Below are 18,998 nucleotides of genomic sequence, written 5' to 3' on the forward strand. Positions count from 1 at the left end.
TGTAGACATCAAGGGAAGACACTCCCACTTCTGCTGGAACCAGCCAGCACACTTCTCCAAGTACTCTGGAGGCATGAAGACAGCCAGAAGTCCTAGAGTCCCCATTCTGTTGAGCAGTGATGTCAGCTCCCCTCATGGCTTATCTGCTATTCTGGGTTTCCTGTTGTGGTAAACACAAACCTTCTTCCTCTGTCTCCTTAATCCTACCTGCACTGCCTGCCCCTCTAAGGACAAAGTGCTGGCGTTTCCCACCCATCTCAGCTTATGGCCTGGAATACATCCAACAAGCAGTACCTCCTAAGTTAAAACAACAGTGAGCATGGCTCAAGTGGGCCCTGCCCTCTCAGAGTTTACCAGCTCCTTGGGAAGAGAAAGAGTCAGCAAAGAGACCAGACTGTGTATTTACATGCTGTGATGGTTCATTTAAAGAAATGAAAAGTATATTGAGATGAGAGTACAAATGTCTGCTCTTGACACTTTGGAGAGGGGGTACAGGGGAGTTCAAAACTACCCTTCTCATGTGGGTTATGTTTAGACTGAGATGAAGAAGAGGAGGAGGAGATTCTTACAACCTAGAAATCTGGGGAAAAAAACAGTGCAAAGGCCTGGAGCTCCATCTCGAGCACTGTCTGGAACTGGCATGGGGGGGGGGGGGGTCCTGGGCAAAGCCTGGAGAGAGGCAAGGTAGTTGAGTAGGAGGAGAGGAGGAAAAGTGGCTGTGAGTGATAGACGGGAGCCTGCCTGGCCTGGAGGTAGAGCACAGGATGATGAAGAGAGCCCCGGGCCACAGCCCAGGGAGGGGTCCTCGGAGCTGTGATTGCCTTAAGTTGCTCAAAGCCCTAGAGATCATAGACTTGATGACAGATATTTATTGTCTCATAGTAACTAGAGGCCGGAGGTCAGAGGTCAAGATGGCAGCAGGGCTGGTTTCCTCTGTGATCTCTCTATGAGCTGTAGATGATCATCTTGTGCCTGTATTGTCACACGGTCTTCCTTCTCTATGTGTCTGTGTCTTAATTTATTACAAGATGAGGACCTTCCCTCGTGATGTCATCTCAGCTTGAGCACCTCCCTAAAGATGGAATCTCAGAACACAGATGTATTGTGCATCACCAGAGGCTGGCATCACAGCACAGCAATTTTAGGAAAACCTGAATCAGCTTTTAACAGACCTTCCCAAGTGTACCCGTGGACGACAAGGGAGAGATGATGGTAGACATGGCACCTCAGGAGGCCACAGGAGACCAGCCCCAAAGCCACCTGTTTCCTCTTTGTTGAAAGGGTGATTAACAAAGAAAGTGAGGGACTGTCCTAGTGTGTACAGTGAGTGGGCTGCGGAGGGACAGGACCCCTGGCCCCAGCTACTCCAGTTTAATCCCTCCTCACCCCTACCATGGCCCTGCATCCAAGAAATGCCTAGAATGCATGCCTAGGAGTGGCCTCAAAGCCCCTCCCTCTGGGTTCCTTCAACCTCTGGAGCTAGTGGACGACCCTCCCCAATGGCTGAGCCACAAGACAGCCTTCTAGTTACTCCCTCCACCACACACCGAAGATAAAAATAACTACGAGGAAGAAAAGGCCTTCAGGAAATTACCTTGAAATTCAGAAAACATGAAGCCAGGTGCCATCTAATTAAGATGACATTTTAAAAGGGGGGAGGGGAGGGGAGGCCTAGGTGGCATTTTAAATTGCAAGCTGATTGTACAGCCTCTCTAATTTTGGTTCCGAGCGAAGTTTCCAACTGGAACAGAAAACAGGACTTCAAAGACACTGCCTGCCACTGGCCATGCAAAGGGGGTGAAAAGAACAGCAAGGGGCCCCTGGGCACAATGTGGCCTACAGTCTGGGCAAAGGCTAGGAACTCCAGGGGCTACAGCCCTCTTAGGGGCCTGCTGGGAATCAGTGGGACCACCGCTGGGAGGAGAGCTAAACAAGACACAGCCTTATCCTTGAGAGCAGCAAGCAGTTGTCCAGCTGAGGCCACTTTGGGGGTACCCACTGGACAGGGCTCCAGCCTAGGATGGCCTCAGGCTGCTGCCCCACCCCAGTCTCCACCTGGAGAGTTTTGTGTGTAGTTTTGGGGGATATGCTCTTGAGGGACTTCCTCCTGATGCGCTCCAAGCTTACCAGGTAGAGGAGGCCTGCTCCCTCCTTCTAGTTTCTTTCCCAGTGTGTATAGATATGGTGGGAGGTGTAGGCGGGGAGTGAGGGGGATGTGAGTGGCCATGGGGGGCCAGAGTGAGGGGGATGTGAGTGGCCATGGGGGCAGAGTGAGGGGGGTGTGAGTGGCCATGGGGGCAGAGTGAGGGGGATGTGAGTGGCCATGGGGGGGAGTGAGGGGGATGTGAGTGGCCATGGGGAGGGGAGTGAGGGGGATGTGAGTGGCCATGGGGGGGGAGTGAGGGGGATGTGAGTGGCCATGGTGGGGGGAGTGAGGGGGATGTGAGTGGCCATGGGGGGGGGAGTGAGGGGGATGTGAGTGGCCATGGGTGGGGAGTGAGGGGGATGTGAGTGGCCATGGGGGCAGAGTGAGGGGGATGTGAGTGGCCATGGGGGGCCAGAGTGAGGGGGGTGTGAGTGGCCATGGGGGGCCAGAGTGAGGGGGGTGTGAGTGGCCATGGGGGCAGAGTGAGGGGGTGTGAGTGGCCATGGGGGGCCAGAGTGAGGGGGGTGTGAGTGGCCATGGGGGGGAGTGAGGGGGATGTGAGTGGCCATGGGGCAGAGTGAGGGGGCGTGAGTGGCCATGGGGGGCCAGAGTGAGGGGGATGTGAGTGGCCATGGGGGGGAGTGAGGGGGGTGTGAGTGGCCATGGGGGGGGAGTGAGGGGGTGTGAGTGGCCATGGGGGGCCAGAGTGAGGGGGGGTGTGAGTGGCCATGAGGGGGGGAGTGAGGGGGGTGTGAGTGGCCATGGGGGGGGAGTGAGGGGGATGTGAGTGGCCATGGGGGGGAGTGAGGGGGATGTGAGTGGCCATGGGGGGCCAGAGTGAGGGGGGTGTGAGTGGCCATGGGGGGGAGTGAGGGGGGTGTGAGTGGCCATGGGGGGGGGGAGTGAGGGGGATGTGAGTGGCCATGGGGGGGGAGTGAGGGGGATGTGAGTGGCCATGGGGGGGAGTGAGGGGGATGTGAGTGACCATGGGGGGCCAGAGTGAGGGGATGTGAGTGGCCATGGGGGGGAGTGAGGGGGATGTGAGTGACCATCTGCCCTTGGCTTCTGCATATCGTCTCCTGTCTACATTAGTGTATTACACAGACAGAGTATCAGGTTCTGCTGTTACCATTGTGGCTTCTCACACTGCGAACCCCAGTGTGCACACATGTGTGTGTACACACACACACATATGCACGCACGCGCGCACACACGCCCACACACCATGAGAGGGGTGCATGCATGGAAAGCACCAGTTTTTCAGCTGAGGAAGCAGTCACACACAGTCACAGTAACTTGCACAGGTCTTGGAAAGTCAAATCTTAGAATTGCCCACAAGTTTGTGAAAATTACTCTTCCCCATTCCTTCTACCAGGCCTGCTCACCATCTGGCTCCTGGCCCCCCTCTGAGGTATCTATCCCATGGTTCCTTTTAGTCACCATTTTACCCTATAGGAGAGGAAACTGCATGATTAGTGACAAGTGAGAATGGGCAAGGACAACAGCGCAAGAAGAACAAGTATGTCGTTTGCGGACTGCAGCCCAGTGGGCACCCAGCTTCTTGCTGTTGCGCGTGCCCACCCCACCCCGCACCCCGGAGTGCCCGGGATGCATCTCTGGGACCTGGATCATGCTGGGTGCTGGGGCAGTGCTCCCTAACGTGGTGGGAGCAGATACTTTCAGTAAGATGGGTGACCATGAGATTGCTTACAGTTTTTATTTCAAGTATTCTTTTATCTTAATGCATCAAACATCTTTTTAGGGCTGGGACTGGAGATAACACCGTAGAATGCTTGCCAAGCACGGGTCAGGCTCCTCACCCCTACCACCACTACCCCACAAAATCTGCCTCGGTTTTATAGGTTGTGCTGCGTTTGCTTGTGTTCAAAATAAGTTTCAGTAAAAAAAACAAAACAAAGCAACAAAAAACAAAACATTCAGTGGCAGATACTTAGTTAGCTAGAGTGGTATAAAACACAACATAAATTCAACAGATATTTATTGCATGCCTACTGTGTGCCATGTGGTTTTCTGTGTGAAACATGGCTTTCCCTTTGGGGCATGGAGAGCATGGGTGGCATGGCACAAATAGGGCGAGACTCCAGAACATTTTACCTCTGTCCTCAAAATACCCCTGGCATGTGTTATTTTGTCTGTTTCTCTTCAACGCAATAGACAGTTTGTGCCCAGTAATCTATTAAGCTAAGCAGAGGCTGGACATGATGCCGGAAACAGAAACAAGGGAAAGAAAGACACGGCAGATAGATGTGTCAGTAAAGGCGCCACTGTTACAGCAAACACTCCTCCTGACTAGACCCTGCCCAGAGGGGATTGGATTAGGCAAGCTCCCATACACCCCCCTCCTCTGGGACATGGCCCCACCTCTTCCACCAGGCCTGGGAAGACAAGACAGACAGACTAACCACCATGGGCAGCAGGTGTGTGTGGACCGTGGTATTGCCTCTGGAGCCAGGGGTTGGACTTCAGCAGGTCCCTACTGGCCAAGTGACATTCAGCAAGTCTTGTCACCTACTGAACAGAGGAGATGGGAGTGACAGGGCAGTGCAGGAGGGGTGAGAGGAGAGAGAACAAGAAAGCAAAACAAGTACCTTGGAGAGGTGAGCACGAGCCCAGGTGGCACCTGGTGGCCTGGTAAGTGGCCCTGTCATTTCAGTGAATGAATGCCAGCTAGCTTGAGCCAAGGCCCATCTCCACCAAAGTGGGAAGGGAGCACCATTGCAGACTCTGGTGCTCGGGGAACAAAGGTTTTTTTCTTTTGAAGCAGAGAGCCCATCATCCTTAGCCTCCAGGTCTGGACCCAGGCCTTTCTTCACACGGTGACAATGTCAGGGAAGAGCAGTATGAGAAGGGCCGAGTGGGAAAGGAAGCAGTGCGCTCTCATCCCAGACCCCAGAAAAGGTGGTCAGGCCAACAGCATCCAGCATGGAACAGCTCTACCCACCTGACTCTGGCTGGCCTAGACACTGCAGCCTGCCGCCTGTTCCTCCTTCCTCCTTGCAATGTGGCCCCTACAAACTTCCTTAGCTCCCTAGTATCCCATGCTCCTTCCTCTGGAAAGGCCAGGGATCGAGAACCCAGGGAGTGGACATCCAACCCTGGCACCACTGTGACTTCCACCCCCCACCTCACCCAGGCCAATGGGCTGGCGCCTCTACCTGCCCCAGCTGGTGCTCAGCCACAGCTGCCTCTCTACCTTACCTGTGTTATAGCTGATAGGACTATTTGTCATCCTTGGTTTTTACACCTGTCACCACCCCATCTGCCTCACGTAAACACTGCTGCAATCAACACACGAACCCTGGGTCCCCAGGGCAGGCACCACCCAGGCCCTCTAGGAGCTCTTTTCCCTTAAGGCAGGGCTGAGGAGAGCAGGTGGTAACAGCAAGCGGTCTCCCAGGTGCCAGCTTTTCCTTCAAAGGACCTGTCCAGAGGGAGCTGAACTAGGCAGGCTCCCATCCACCCCTGCCTTGGGACATGGCCACACCTCCTCCACCAGGCCCGGAAAGACAAGACAGACAGACCACAGTGGGAAGCAGTGCCGTTTGTGGACTGTAGTGTTGGCTCTGGAGCGAGGGTTGGGCTTCTGATCCCTGCTGGCCAAGTGACATTCAAGTCTTGGAACCCAGCCTACTTCAGCTTCTCTGACAATACAATAGAGGAAGCAAAAACATTTGGTGCCTTTGAAAGAAAAGGCGCCTACAGGCTAAGGAGACAGCTCCATCTACACAAGCATAAGACCTTGAGATCGGCTCAACCAATGAGCTCCCGGGTCAGTGAGGGACCCTGCTTCGAAAGAATAAGGTAGAAATTGCCGAGGAAAATATTCAGCATCAACATCTGGCATCCACATCCACACGCACCTGCCTGCGACTCCCCAAGCTCCGGCTGTAGCCTAAAGCCCTCCTCTCCACCCATGGGACTGTCCCCCACACTTCAGCCGGTGGAAACTGCAACCGCTGTACTTGCCGTTGCTGGTGGAGGTCTGTAAGACCCTCTACTCAGAGTCCCTTGAGGCGGGCGCCACCAGTCTGTGAGATGGGAGTGGGCCAGAGGAACAGAGTCACAGCGTTCAGTAGCAGGGCTCTCAGTCAGCCTCTCCGGCCAAGTCTCAAGCAGGTGCTCGTACACCCTTAGCAGCTGAGACCCTGTGTCCCTGACACAGAGTGCAGGACCTCAGGCTGGAAGCCTGCACCAGACTGTTGGGTCCTGCTAAAATTAAAAATAGCCTTCTGCTGTCACTGTGGTTATTTTTATGGGTGCCTTGTATTTAGACTGCTTTATACAGATTCTCCGTTTTCCATAGGAATATGACATTTATAAAGTACAAAGATGTGTATAAGAAAACTAGTATTTAGTCACCAGCTGACGCAGGACCTGAGCAGAAGCTATGAAGGTGTTGGGAAACAAATGGAGGCTGGGAAAGAAGAGTCTGGTCTACTAGTTTTCAACTTTTTATTTTGTGTTTGTGTGTGTGTCAGAGTTCATATGTAATTGCATTAGAAGTTAGAACTAGGGAGCTGGAGGTATGGCTCAGCAGTTAAGAGCATTGACTGCTTTTCCAGAGGACCCAGGTTCAAGTCCCAGTGCAGCACAATCATCTGTAATTTCAACTCAAGGGATCTAACATCCCCATCTGATCTCCACAGGCACCAGGTATGTGCACGGTACACACATGCACATGCAGGCAAAATACCCACACAAATAAAAAAAAGAAGTTAAAACCAAGAAAATGTTAAATATTTCTTCATTTAAAAATAAATATGGTAAACTCATCACATGCTGACTTAAGTAGCATTTTATGAAATTTTCCTATCGTTTCCAAAATATTTTACTATAAAAAATTCCATCATTTATTATCTTCACAGATCTCTTTAGAATCTTGCCTGACAATGTAGCTCTATCTGACATGGTTTTGCACTTGATCTAACGTGGTGTGTTGTTTTGGCTATAGAAAATTATGTCCCTCCCCCAAATACATAGCTTAAAAAGAGAGTAATATTTTACTAGCCTGTTTGAGAAAATTATTCTTTAAAATTCTCCAAAATATGAAGCAGCCTGAGTGTGCATGTTGTGTTGTTAGAACTGAACCCAGGTCTCATGTGCTAGGGAAAGCTCCCTCCCATTAAGCCCCCCCACCCACCCACCCACTCTTCTGATACAAGGTCTCACTAAGTTGTCCAGATGGGCTCAGAAGTCCTCCCACGCTAACCCTCTTTCTTCTTTTTCTTTTTACATTTATTTATTCATTCATTCAGTGTAAGATAGTGTGTGCGTTACCTGTGGAGGTCAGAGGCCAACTTTAGGAAGTGGATTTCTCCTTCTACCAAATGGGTCCAGGTGTCAAACTCGAGGCATCAAGCCTGGCAGCAAGACCCTTACCACCCAGCCATCTCTCACTGGTCTGACCACTCTAACGATGGTGCAAGTCTGAGCCTGGAGGGGTGTTAGTGATTGCTCTGGAGAGGGTACCAGTCTGCCAAACTGCCAGCCTTGTGCTGCCTCTGCCCTCCCCAGTGTGTGTGTGGAGTCCCAGAATCCATCTTTCCTCTTCCCTAATTGGGTTGCTAATATCTGCTGGCTAGGCAGCCCTAATTAAACCATTCATCGTTGTTACTCTGTATGCTGAGGATGTGAGGTTGGCCATTATCACTTTCCCTTCCTTTTCACCAAACTCTCTGTGGGCAATCTGAATCTGCTCTTGTTCATTTCTCAGAAATTCGGTCTATCCAATTTGAGTTCTTTTCTCCTTTCTTAAAACACTGGGCTCAGAAGAAAGGATACAGCGGGTGAGGAGGGCAGCATGAATTTGAACATTTCTGTCCCGGCCACCAGAACTCGTTTGTGAATGAATGTAGCCTGCTTGATGACTCACTGTTCAGAGTGCATCTGCACCCGCCCAAGAGAGAAGGGCAGCAAGCGGAGAAGGGGTGTCAGATGAGGTTGGCCCAAAGGGTGGATGGCTGGAGCTTTGAGTGTATGCCATTACTCACCATGTTAGGACCAGTAGAGGCTGGGTGACAAACACACCACTGCCCATGAAGACTGGACAGTCTCGGGTCGCTGAGCGATGTGAACAGGGCCTCCATCTTGCACTTGACGATCCTGTCCTGCACCCACACACCTCATGCCGCCACCAAGTCCCTCGTGTCCGTTTCACACAGGCACGAGTGGGGCCAGAGCCTCAGGCCCATGCTTAGGGTTCAGTGTTTCCCACTGCCACAGCTGCTCCACTGTAGAACCCCACACTGTCTCAAGAGGGAGACCAGCACCCTGTGTGAGCCCCAGCCCATCTGTTGCCAGGGGAACTTCCACAGGCTTCTTAGTCTCCAGGTCCCATTAGTACCTAGAAGAGGTACAGGGCTGTGTGGAAGGCAGGGACATGGGAGACTGGGAGGCTTAAGGGGCAGGGCCATTTGTCTTGACTGGAGAGAGAAGTCAAGGGTATAAACTGCCAAATTCTCAGTTTCGCTACAGATCTTTGTAGAGAATTATGAAGGTTCTCCCCCAAAGCAAGTGGTGGACACACACAGCCGCCCACAACTTTGCGAGCCGAAGCATACTGCAGGCATAGGCCCTGCTAGGAGCCTTAAGCTCAAAGGAGAGAGGAGCCCCAAGCACATCTGCTCCCAGCCAGCAAGTACCTGGTGTGCCCTAGTTACTGCTACTGCCAAAGACAGGCCACCATGTCTAAAATGGATGGTGGGTGGCTGCCACTTCTCCTGAGGGCCACAATTAGAGCAAGGACCCTGGAAAACAGACCCTGCTGGACATTTGAGGCACCTGAGGCAATGCTTCCTCTGAGTTCTAAGGCTCCGAGGGAGAGCAGAAGGCTCTCTGTGCTTGCCGGAACCGTGACTGCTTCCTCACATGTACAGGCCTCAAGACAGGTGTGTCTGGCCATTTTCAGACTGCCAACTATACTACTCTCTGCCTGCCGGAACTGCAGGGCATCAGTAGGGCCTCAGCATCTGGGGTCTCTGCCCTTCAACAGTCCAATAACATAGTCCTGGCACATGGGGCTGGACCCTGCCCTGTCTGTGGCCACTGGTTCCTCTTGTTGGTCTGTGCTTTCCTGCCCTCTGGTGGCGATGGAAACAACTGCAGCACAAGGGGCAAGGTGGGGGCCAATGAAGGCCTTTGCTGCAGCTGGAGAGCTGCGGGGTAGGAGGAGGGGGATACACGCCCATACTCACACTTTCATTTCACTCGGCCTCAAAGATTAGAGATAGAGGAAAATTCTGAGCGATCCAAAGCAGCTACTCAGATGGAAGGGGTTATTATTATAATTACTATGATTATTGTTATCAAGATTATCGTGCTTGCCTGAAAGTCTTGTACAAAGCAGGTTTATTTATGTCAGCTTGTTGTTTGTGTCTGAGGCGCTTCATCTTTGCTCATAATAACTAGCAGTTGTGGGGCTCTTTTATGCCGCATAGCTGTGTCACATCTTCAGCCCATCTCCTCTGCACAAATAGCCTTGTGCACCGGGTGCCAGTAGGAGAGCAGAGATTCTGAGAGGGTGTGGTCCATGCAAGGTCTGCAGGTACACGGAGCCAGAGCACCTGAAGATGCCTGTTCCTCTCCACTGTTATCCTTTTGTACATCCCCTTTTGAGAGGACCTGGGTCTTTTTGTGATCCTTTGGCTCTCAGATTCTTTGCTGCCAATTCTTCTAGAAAAAAAAAAAAAATCTACATTGCACTCAGGAACAGTGAAGGGTTTAGAAGACCCAAGTCTTAAGACAGAGTTTGCTCTCCTGCCTTCAAATAGTGAATGTACCAGGCGCCTTGCAAGCTCCTGCAGCACATGTTGTTGGGTGAAAGATGTGTGGCCAGTGTTGTCCTCAGTCAGTCACTACCAATGTTCACCCTAGGGTATGGCACGGTATAGACAGTATAGGTCCGCTACATCTCTGAGACATTGGGACAGAAGTTGGCATAGGGGCTGCCTGTGGTCTAGCAAGTGGGAGCCACTGTGAGCAATGGACAGGCCCTCACTGGTCCCTGGGAACTTACAGGTCTTCTGTTCTAATGGATTCTGGCCCTAGAGACTAGCTGGAGCATCTCTCTGAAGCACCAACCTCCCTGTTGGGGGACCAGTGGGCTGTCCCACTGGCTGACACATCACCAGATCTGGCTATGGATTGCAAAACATGCTTGAGATCTGGCCTGCAGCACATGGTCTTATGGCCCATCCCTCATAGTAGGAGATCTACCATGTGCCTCCAGTTCAAAGGCATCACTACCCTAACACCACCCTGGACAGTCTCTGCTCCCCAGCAAGGGCCTAAGACAGCCTTCTTCTGGAGAACTAGGCCAAGCTGCCCCTCTGTCTCCCTGCCCATTCCCTGTCATCCTTGATGGGCATGCACACACAGGTCTATACAAGGGGTCTTCTAGAACCCTGGGGTGCTCTAAACTGATTCTCATTCACCCTGAGTGGCATGAGTCCATTTGCATGTCTACACTTGGAGTAAGATCCATTTAACAAGAAAGGCCATGCCATTTAAAACAGTAAGAATGGCCATGCCATTTTTCCTCTGTCATTGATGTGGGGGGAAAAATGTATGTGTATATATATATAATATATATATATATATATATATATATATATATATATTGACTTCTAGAAGTCACAACTGCTCCCAGCCTTCTGATCCTAAATAAGAACAGCACTGACTACAGTCCTAGCTGCACTCCAGAAAAGAGTCCTGACCTCGCAGGCCCCTGTCACTATCGTGATCCTGTTCACCATTGTGTGGCCACAGCAGTTCAAGAGGTGAGAAAGAACACAGCCGTCCACCTGGGAGATGCTAGCACAGCTGCCATCATGTGCTGTGTGTCCTGTTGTTTCACATGATGACCCTGTGGAGAACCAGGATGCTGTGCTCCGCTCATAGAAAGGACTCAGGACCATCCCAGCACTCTGAGAGAGGGAGGAGCCTCTCGTGCCAGCAACTTTACAGATTGTAGGCACCCAGTTCAGGGTGCTGTCCACAGTAAAAGAGGAGGGGACTCACACGCTAGAAGAGTCCTGTGGCCTTAGCCGTAGGAAAAGCATCTTCACAGAAGCCGGAACTTGAGCCTGGTTGGTTAGGAGGTAGAACAGTCGGGACTACTGAGATTCAAACATAAAATGACCACCCACCCAAGCAGCATAGCTTCAGTGCAATTTAACAAAAGAGGGGACCAGAAGACTGCAAGGAAGCCCAGTGGTACATATGGTTTCTGGCATGGAAGAAGCCACGCATTGATGATTTTTTTTTTTTTTTAACATTAATCTATCCCTGTCTTGGATCTGCCTTCCTCGGTGGCTACTCCACACTCCTACAGACTTTGGGAACCTTTATTGATAGTTTCAACAAACGTCCTAGGGGCTGGTTGAGGAACTGTGGATGGCTGTAAGCTTAATTTGACAAATATGGGTGCACCCCAAACTGCATACAGGCCAGTAGAATTTTGGACACTACCAGAAGATAGTGTCAGTCCCATCCACTCAGACTGGTTCAAGTAAGGGTGCTTCTGGACACCTGGGGCTCTGCTGCCTGCAGGCAAGAGTGGAGATGCTACAGGTGGAGAGCCCAGCACCCAGCAGAAAGGGCCTGGCCAGAGGCAGAGGAAGGTGGCCTGGCTCCCAGCTAGAAGCTGGCCCTCACTGTGCCCCTGCATTCCGGACAAGGCAGCATCCCATGGCATGCTTTCCAGAGATGATAGGTCCAGCAGCCAGCATCCACAGCTAGGACCTTAGTCTTGTTAGGCAGCTGTAGGCAGCCACTGCAGACAGGGTAACCTTATGCAGCAGAAATGCACTTCTCACAATTCCTGAGGCTAGGACGCCCAAGGGCAAGTGGCTGGCAGCTTTCTCAGCCTCTGAGGCCCCACTTCCCGGTTCACAGACACTGTCTTCTTCCTATATCCTTGTTCCACAGCATGGAAGGGGAGAGGGTCTCTCTTGGGTCCCTCAGAAGGACATTAATTCCATTTGTGAGGACTCCACCCTCACAACCTAGAGATCTCCTTCATGGTAATTCCGACACCATCACCCTGGGAGTTGAGATCACAACAGAGGGGTTTTGGGGAACACAAGCATTTGGACTGCAGCACCTCATGAGTCTGCTTTGCCAGACCTCATATTGTCTGGGCCCACTGTGAACAGCAGGAGGGCAGAGGGCTGTGAGCTGCACCTATGGCTTAGGAGGAAGCTTAGAAAGAAGATCACGGTCAGGGTGAGCCCAATTCTCCAGGCCTGAGGGCAGTCAGGCAAAGGGACAGGATGGACTCTCCCTGTTACTTGCTTGGCACCCTCCACAGGCTTCCAGGGATGTTAATGGAGCCCCTCTTGCCCTCCATGACAGCTTAGGGGTCTGGACTGGGCACTAACATGGCCTCAGCTCTAGCCTCAGGTGTCCTGTCTGAGATGAGTCCTAGGCTGTCAGCTATAGCGTAATACATGGTAGGGTCAAGCCTAACATGTTAATGTTGAAGAGCCTTCATCACATACGGTTGGCTGTACGGCAGCTGCACGCAGGGCACTATGTGAGCTTCAGGGTACCATGGGAAGTCAAGAGATTACCCTGGCCCCCGAGAAACAGGTGCCTTCAGCAGCACCGGCACAACACAGGATGAAGGCAGGGCATTCAAGGTAGGCATGGTCAGGGCAACAGGACCCTGCACAAACGGAGTACCTGAAGGAGATTCCCAGCCTGAGCAGCTGATGGGAGGAGAGGACTGGCTGTGGCTGGGTCTGTCCCATTAGTGGGACGAGTGGCTTGGTGGCACATGGTGATTTCATACCCTAGGAACAATGGGGAACTATTCAAAGAACATAAACGGAACATTAGTTTTTAATAAACATAGTTATTGTAACCATTCATGTTAGGCTTGATTGTGAATGCTCTGAAAACAGTTGTTTAGATAGGACAGAAATTTTATGTTTTAAAATAAATAAAACAAACCAGCTGTTAGCACACCTCTGGATAACGCTTGAGTGCAGTTGTCAGGACCTGGGTCCTTTTCAGATCACTGTCCCACCTTCCCTTGAGTGAGGTTCCCACTGAGCTGCTGGAGCCGCAGTGACGTGTCTAAGTCTTGAGCAGGAGGAAAAGGGAAAAGGGGGTGAGGAAGTGTGTCCCTTCTCTTCCTCATTTCCTCACACGTCCATTCATGTACAGTGCTGGGATTTGAACCCTGGGACTCCTAGTTGCCAGTCAGACACTCTCCCTCTGAGCTATATCCTCAGCCTCAAGGATACTATCTTTATTTAAAAAGCAAAAACAAAAAAACTAGCTGGGCATGGTGGCGCACGCCTGCAATCCCAGCACTCAGGGAGGCAGAGGCAGGCAGGTCTCTGTGAGTTCAAGGCCAGCCTGAACTACAAAGCAAATCCAGGACAGCCAGGGCTATAAAGAGCAATCCTGTCTGGAGTGGGGGGGACTACGCAGTGTGTGTGCAGGGAAGAGGGGACTTGCCATGTGTCTGGGGGTCGGAGAACAACGTGTAGGAGTCTCCTACAATGTGGCTGCGTCCCAGAGATAAAGCTCAGGTCATCAGGATTGGGCCTCTACTCATGGTGTAGTGGATGGCAACATGTTTTTGTTTTGATCCCAAGTGAGGGATGGGGAACGGGCTCGTGAGAGAACAGGTGATGTTTATCCACTAGAAGATGAACCACCTCGTGCAGGGGCTTGATTTTTTTGCCAGCTGAAACACATCTTAGTGCAGACTCTGAGAGGAGATATAATATGAGCCCAAAACAGGAGGCGGGGGCTTTTTGGGTCTTGATATTGTCTGGTTGTCAGTCACTCCACTTCAAGACGCTCCTAGAGAGACCGCTCCAGAGAGCACTTTGGGCCTCGAGGGTTCTGCTGCTGCTCCAGGCTCCAGCAGCAAATACGGCTGAATAGCTGGTCTGCTGCCATCCAGCCAACTACGCCGGGGGAATCGCTCCCAGGAACTGAATCCAAAAAGGTCCGCTTCTCCTGTTCCCATTCTCCTCTTTTCTCTCCTATCTAGGGTAGGTGGGTTGGAAGGGAGGTGTAAGAATTAAAGAACCCCAAATAAAGTAGGTTTGGAAAAGGTCGGAGCCTTTACACCACGGAGCCATTCTCATCGGCCCTGGATCTTCTCTTTAAAATATTTTCTTGTTGGGGCTGGAGAGATGGCTCAGCAGTTAAGAGCACTGACAGCTCTTCCAGAGGTCATGAGTTCAATTCCCAGCAACCACATGGTGGCTCACAGCCATCTATAATGTGATCTGATACCCTCCTCTGGCCTGCAGGTGTACATGTAGGTAGAGCTCTGTATACATAATAATAAATAATAAATCTTTTAAAAAATAAAATAAGATATTTCCTTGTTATACTTGAGCCTACTCCTATTATGTAATTTGCTGAGTAATCTCCCTAACTACTTGAATCATTAAGATACACAGCCTTTTAGTTGTATGCCATTATGCCCAGATAAAAACGTAGTGTTCTACCTGGGCGGTGGTGGCGCACACCTTTAATTCCAACACTCGGGAGGCAGAGGCAGGCGGATCTTTGAGTTTGAGGCCAGCCTGGTCTACAGAGTGAGTTCCACCACAGCCACAGCTACACAGAGAATTCCTGTCTTGAAAAACAACAAAACAACGGTTGGGTAATTTTTCTAAAGAAGAGGGGAGTCTTGGTGTTAGGAGCCTACTGGTCTCCAGCTGTGTGGCACACAGGCTGCAGAGAGCCAGACTGAGGCCACAGGCAGCTGGTGGGGACACAGGGAAAGAGTGGCCTCCATCCAGCCTCTCTACCAGGGAGGTAATGTCACCACTGTAGGAGATGAAAAGAGACCAGGGACAGGCGGAGGCCAGCATGTGCTCCTCCCTCTCAGCTTTCGTGAGGAGGAAAGAGAGGTCTGGATTCCTGAGCTGTGCGCCGAGAACACCAGGACAACCCCTAGCACAGCTGTCCAGGCCGCAGGCAAGCCTTCCAGGGTAGAAGCCATAAAATCCCCTGTCCCACATGGGACCCACAGTGTTAAGTATGCACCACACAACATACGTGGTATAAGATTTATTGTAGAAGCATGGGGAGAGACGGAAGGGGGCGCCCGGGGGTGACAGACAGAAAGACATCGAGACAGAGACACACAGAGAGACAGAGAGCGACAGAAAGAGAACGTAAGAGAGCCGGCAGGTTTGTCCTTTTTGTCCTGGGCCCCTGGTGGCAGTGGCAGGCGATGCTAAGCAACCTGGAGGCTTGTGAAGCTGCTTGTGCGTTAACACAGAGTTTATCTACACACGGCTTCTGTGTATCCCTCGCATCCTTTATGCCAGATGTCACATGGTTCTGGACATCCAGATTGGAGCATGATTCTGACTCACCTGGCCTGCCCTATGAGCCCCTTGAAGCCTGCCCTGTTCTGGATCTGTCATTGTACAGAACTGACAGGCTCCTAGGGGAATGGGGGTTGAGGAAGTTGCAAAACTCCAGCTAGGTCCCCTTGGCTGCGTCCCACAGGTAGGAAGACAGATCCAGAAAATTCAGAGTTGCCTCAAGGGCAGTCAGGCCAGGCAGAGCAAGCCGAAGCAGGCCCCTGACTCACAGGTCCCGCAAGCTGTTTTTAGCTGCAGGTGGAGGCTGCCTGTCTTCTCCACACACACTCCTCCTTGAGTCATTGTGGCTGCCTGGGGCAGCAAAAGTCCAGACTCACCTACTTCCCAGATCATCCCTAGGAAACCTGGCTGCCTTAGCGGACAACCCTCCCTACCAGGTGAGGTGGCTTAGAAACCCAGGTGTTTGGAACAGTGTCCTCAAGGCACTGTGTCTGGATTCACATGGTGGGCGTGGCCTTCCAGCTTCCTGCCAGGGGTCACTTCCTTGCTGGAACAGGCAGTGGGGAGAGCACAGCTGACAACTCTCCACAGGTCTTTGACAATGGACAGGCTCTAACAAGTAAATAGCAACCTGCTCAGACAGCAGGACTGGAGAAGTCTCCAAGTAGCAGAGGTCCTTTATGCAGAACCTTCTGTTTGCCACAGACCCTCCTGGTATTGACCTTTGTCTCTCCTACCCCAGAGGATGCCTATGGCTTTCAGCTCCTCCTACTTACTTCCTGGACTAGCTAGCTGGACAGTGTCTCTATTGGCTTTGGTAGGCTGGTGTTGAAAGGGCTCAAAGCAGGCCTATGCAGGCTAAGATGAGGAAAGGCAAGGTGCTGGACACCACCTCCCCAGCCTGGGTGAGCCCGTTAGCTTCCATTCTGACCCTGCACTGCTCCTTCCATCTGCCCCCGGTGACAAATGTATTGTTGATGCAGGAGTTTTCGAGACAGGGTTTCTCTGTGTAGCCTTGGCTGTCCTGGACTTGCTTTGTAGACCAGGCTGGCCTCGAACTCACAGAGATCCACCTGCCTCTGCCTCCTGAGTGCCGGAATTAAAAGCATGTGCCACCAATGCCCAACAGGCCAGGATTGAAGTGAGGCCCAGGCCCTTGGCTCCCAGAACCACTCATATCTCCTGAGCAGGAGGGACTGAGTGGTGCCCTGACATGGGGCTACTGTCCTAGTAGAGACTGGATCAGAAACCCCACCAAGGTCTCAGAGCAATGTGGCCCTCTGTCCCTGCAGGCGGACTCCAAGATGGTGTGTGATGTGGTGAGTCGTATGGAAGACACTGAACCCTTCTCTGCAGAACTGCTTTCTGCCATGATGCGACTCTGGGGTGACTCCGGGATCCAGGAGTGCTTCAACCGATCTCGGGAGTATCAGCTCAATGATTCTGCCAAATAGTAAGTGTGCACACAGGCTGGAGGCTGGCACAGGCCGAGGGATGGGGATGGGAGGCCAGGTGACTGGGGAGGTGAGCAGGAATTCTGGCTGCGATAAAAGCCTCAGGTGGTAGCACCAGGGAGTGACAAGAAGGATTTTACTTCCTGTGCCCACAATGAGGAAGAGGCCAGGGAAGGGAAAAAGTAAAGAGGTAACCAAATAGAAGTTTCTGGAAGGCAGGAGCCAATCACCACCTCTCCTAGACCATGCTGGTACCCCACAGGGGAGGCTCCAGGCTAGCAGGTAGGGCCTGTTTCTTCTAGAAAGCCCCAGGTCATTAGTATGAACCAAGAGCCACACAGGAGCCAGCTGTGGTGGAAGGCACCTTTAACTACAACACTCAGGAAGCAGAAGCAGGTGGATCTTTGTGAGCCAAAGACCAACCTGGTCTACACAGAATGCCAGGCCAGCCAGGCATCCACAGACAAATAATATCTCAAAACAAAGAAACAAAATACACATACAAAATAAAAACAAATAATAACAACAACAAATATATACAGGCAGAAAACAATGCAGACGGCTCCATCTCATTCAGTTTCTAGGAAAACAATAGACTTGGGCTGAGGTTTAGCTTAGCACGTGCCGGACCCTGGGCAATATTTAGCAGCACAAATAAGTGTGAAAATGTTATAATGAAATCCATCACTTTGTGTTTTTAGAATCTTTATTATGTATTTATTCGCTTTGGTTTGTTTTGTGAGACAGGGTCTTATATAACCCAGGCCGGCCTCAAACTCACTATCAGCTGATGATGCCCTCAAACATTTGATCCTCCTAACTCTGCCTCCCAAGTGCTGGTGTCACCACCACTCCCAGCTTTCTTCCAGCTTTAAAGTAAAAAAAAAAAAAAAATCAGTACTTCTCAGCCAAGAAATGAGATAAATAAGCAAGTGTGTCTCTCAGTATTGTGCTCCAACTAGATAATGAGGAAGAAAAGAGGGAGGTTGGGGCAGGGAAGGTGATGGGAAGTAGCAAGTGGTAAAAGCCACAGCAGGTGACAACCTGCTGAGCTTTGCCACCTTCCCCCAGCTGGGTGGCCCCAGAGCCCTGGAGTGGATGGCAACACTGAAGCACGCCCCTAGTGTTTGTGATCGTGGCCTAGGCTTTCAAGAGGCTCTTGCAGTGAACTCTGCCGGCTTTGTCCACCTCCCAAGGATGTGAGTGCACCGGCCTCATCTGACGTACACTGTCCCTGTGCCTCTCAGCTGCTCCCTGATTCTTAAGGCGTTGGTTGTTGTCAGCTCCAGGCACCCAGAGGCCAGGGATCATCCTACACTGGACAGGACAGCTTCTAAACTCATAATCGACTGCTCCAAGACATCTATAATGCTGAGATTAATAAACCACAATCTCTGGACCAGGTGATAGGCCCCTGATCAGGAGACGGAGGCAGGAGGGTGGCAAGTTTGAGGCTAGCCTGGGCTATACAGTGAGGCCCCTGACTTACAATAAAAACTTAAGAACTGCAATCTAATTTATACTAGTGTAGCCAGCTGACCCCAACAAAATAGCGGTCAGTATTGACATGTGGTCATTCCAGTGGCTATGATAGCAGCTAACAAACTAGAGGCCAGAGTAAGGCCATGAACCTCTTCCCATTTCTCATGCCTGCGTAGGACTGTGCATAAGCAGATGCCTATGGTAGCCCCAAGCAGGTAGTGGCTTGTCCAGGCCACCAAGCTCTATGAGCTCTCAGGGACACTTTGATGAGCAGAGGTCCAAACTCCCTGTGTACACTCAGATCACAGGCCTGACAGTGGCTTCCCTGAAACCAGATGGAGCACCTGCCAGCTCCCTCCATGACCTCCTGGGTATCCCTGCAAGCTAGAACTCCGCTGCCCACCCCCTGACCCTTGCTGGCCCAGGAGGACTGTTGGGGGGCTCCCCAGAGGGCCTACTGGCCTCAGCCTGTCTGCTGGAGGTCCCCCAAATATTCCTGTCAAGTTTTACCCATTTTATTAATACTAAAGTGACTCCTTGCAAAAGCAGCTCATCGACGGGGCATCACATGAAATGAACAGCACCTTC

At 51.6% G+C, this 18,998-nt stretch overlaps 1 protein-coding gene across 2 annotated transcripts in view; it reads left to right on the plus strand.

Annotated features, from left to right (window-relative positions):
* Positions 1-18,998, plus strand: part of Gnao1 (G protein subunit alpha o1) — a 152,732-nt gene that overhangs the window by 112,650 nt on the left and 21,084 nt on the right. For both annotated transcript variants that reach the window (XM_051169116.1, XM_051169117.1), the window contains exon 4: positions 16,767-16,927. In XM_051169116.1, coding sequence (XP_051025073.1) covers positions 16,767-16,927 — 161 coding nt within the window. The remainder of the gene's footprint in view (positions 1-16,766; positions 16,928-18,998) is intronic.

The sequence above is a fragment of the Acomys russatus genome, chromosome 26 (assembly GCF_903995435.1).
Source record: "Acomys russatus chromosome 26, mAcoRus1.1, whole genome shotgun sequence".
NCBI lineage: Eukaryota > Metazoa > Chordata > Mammalia > Rodentia > Muridae > Acomys > Acomys russatus.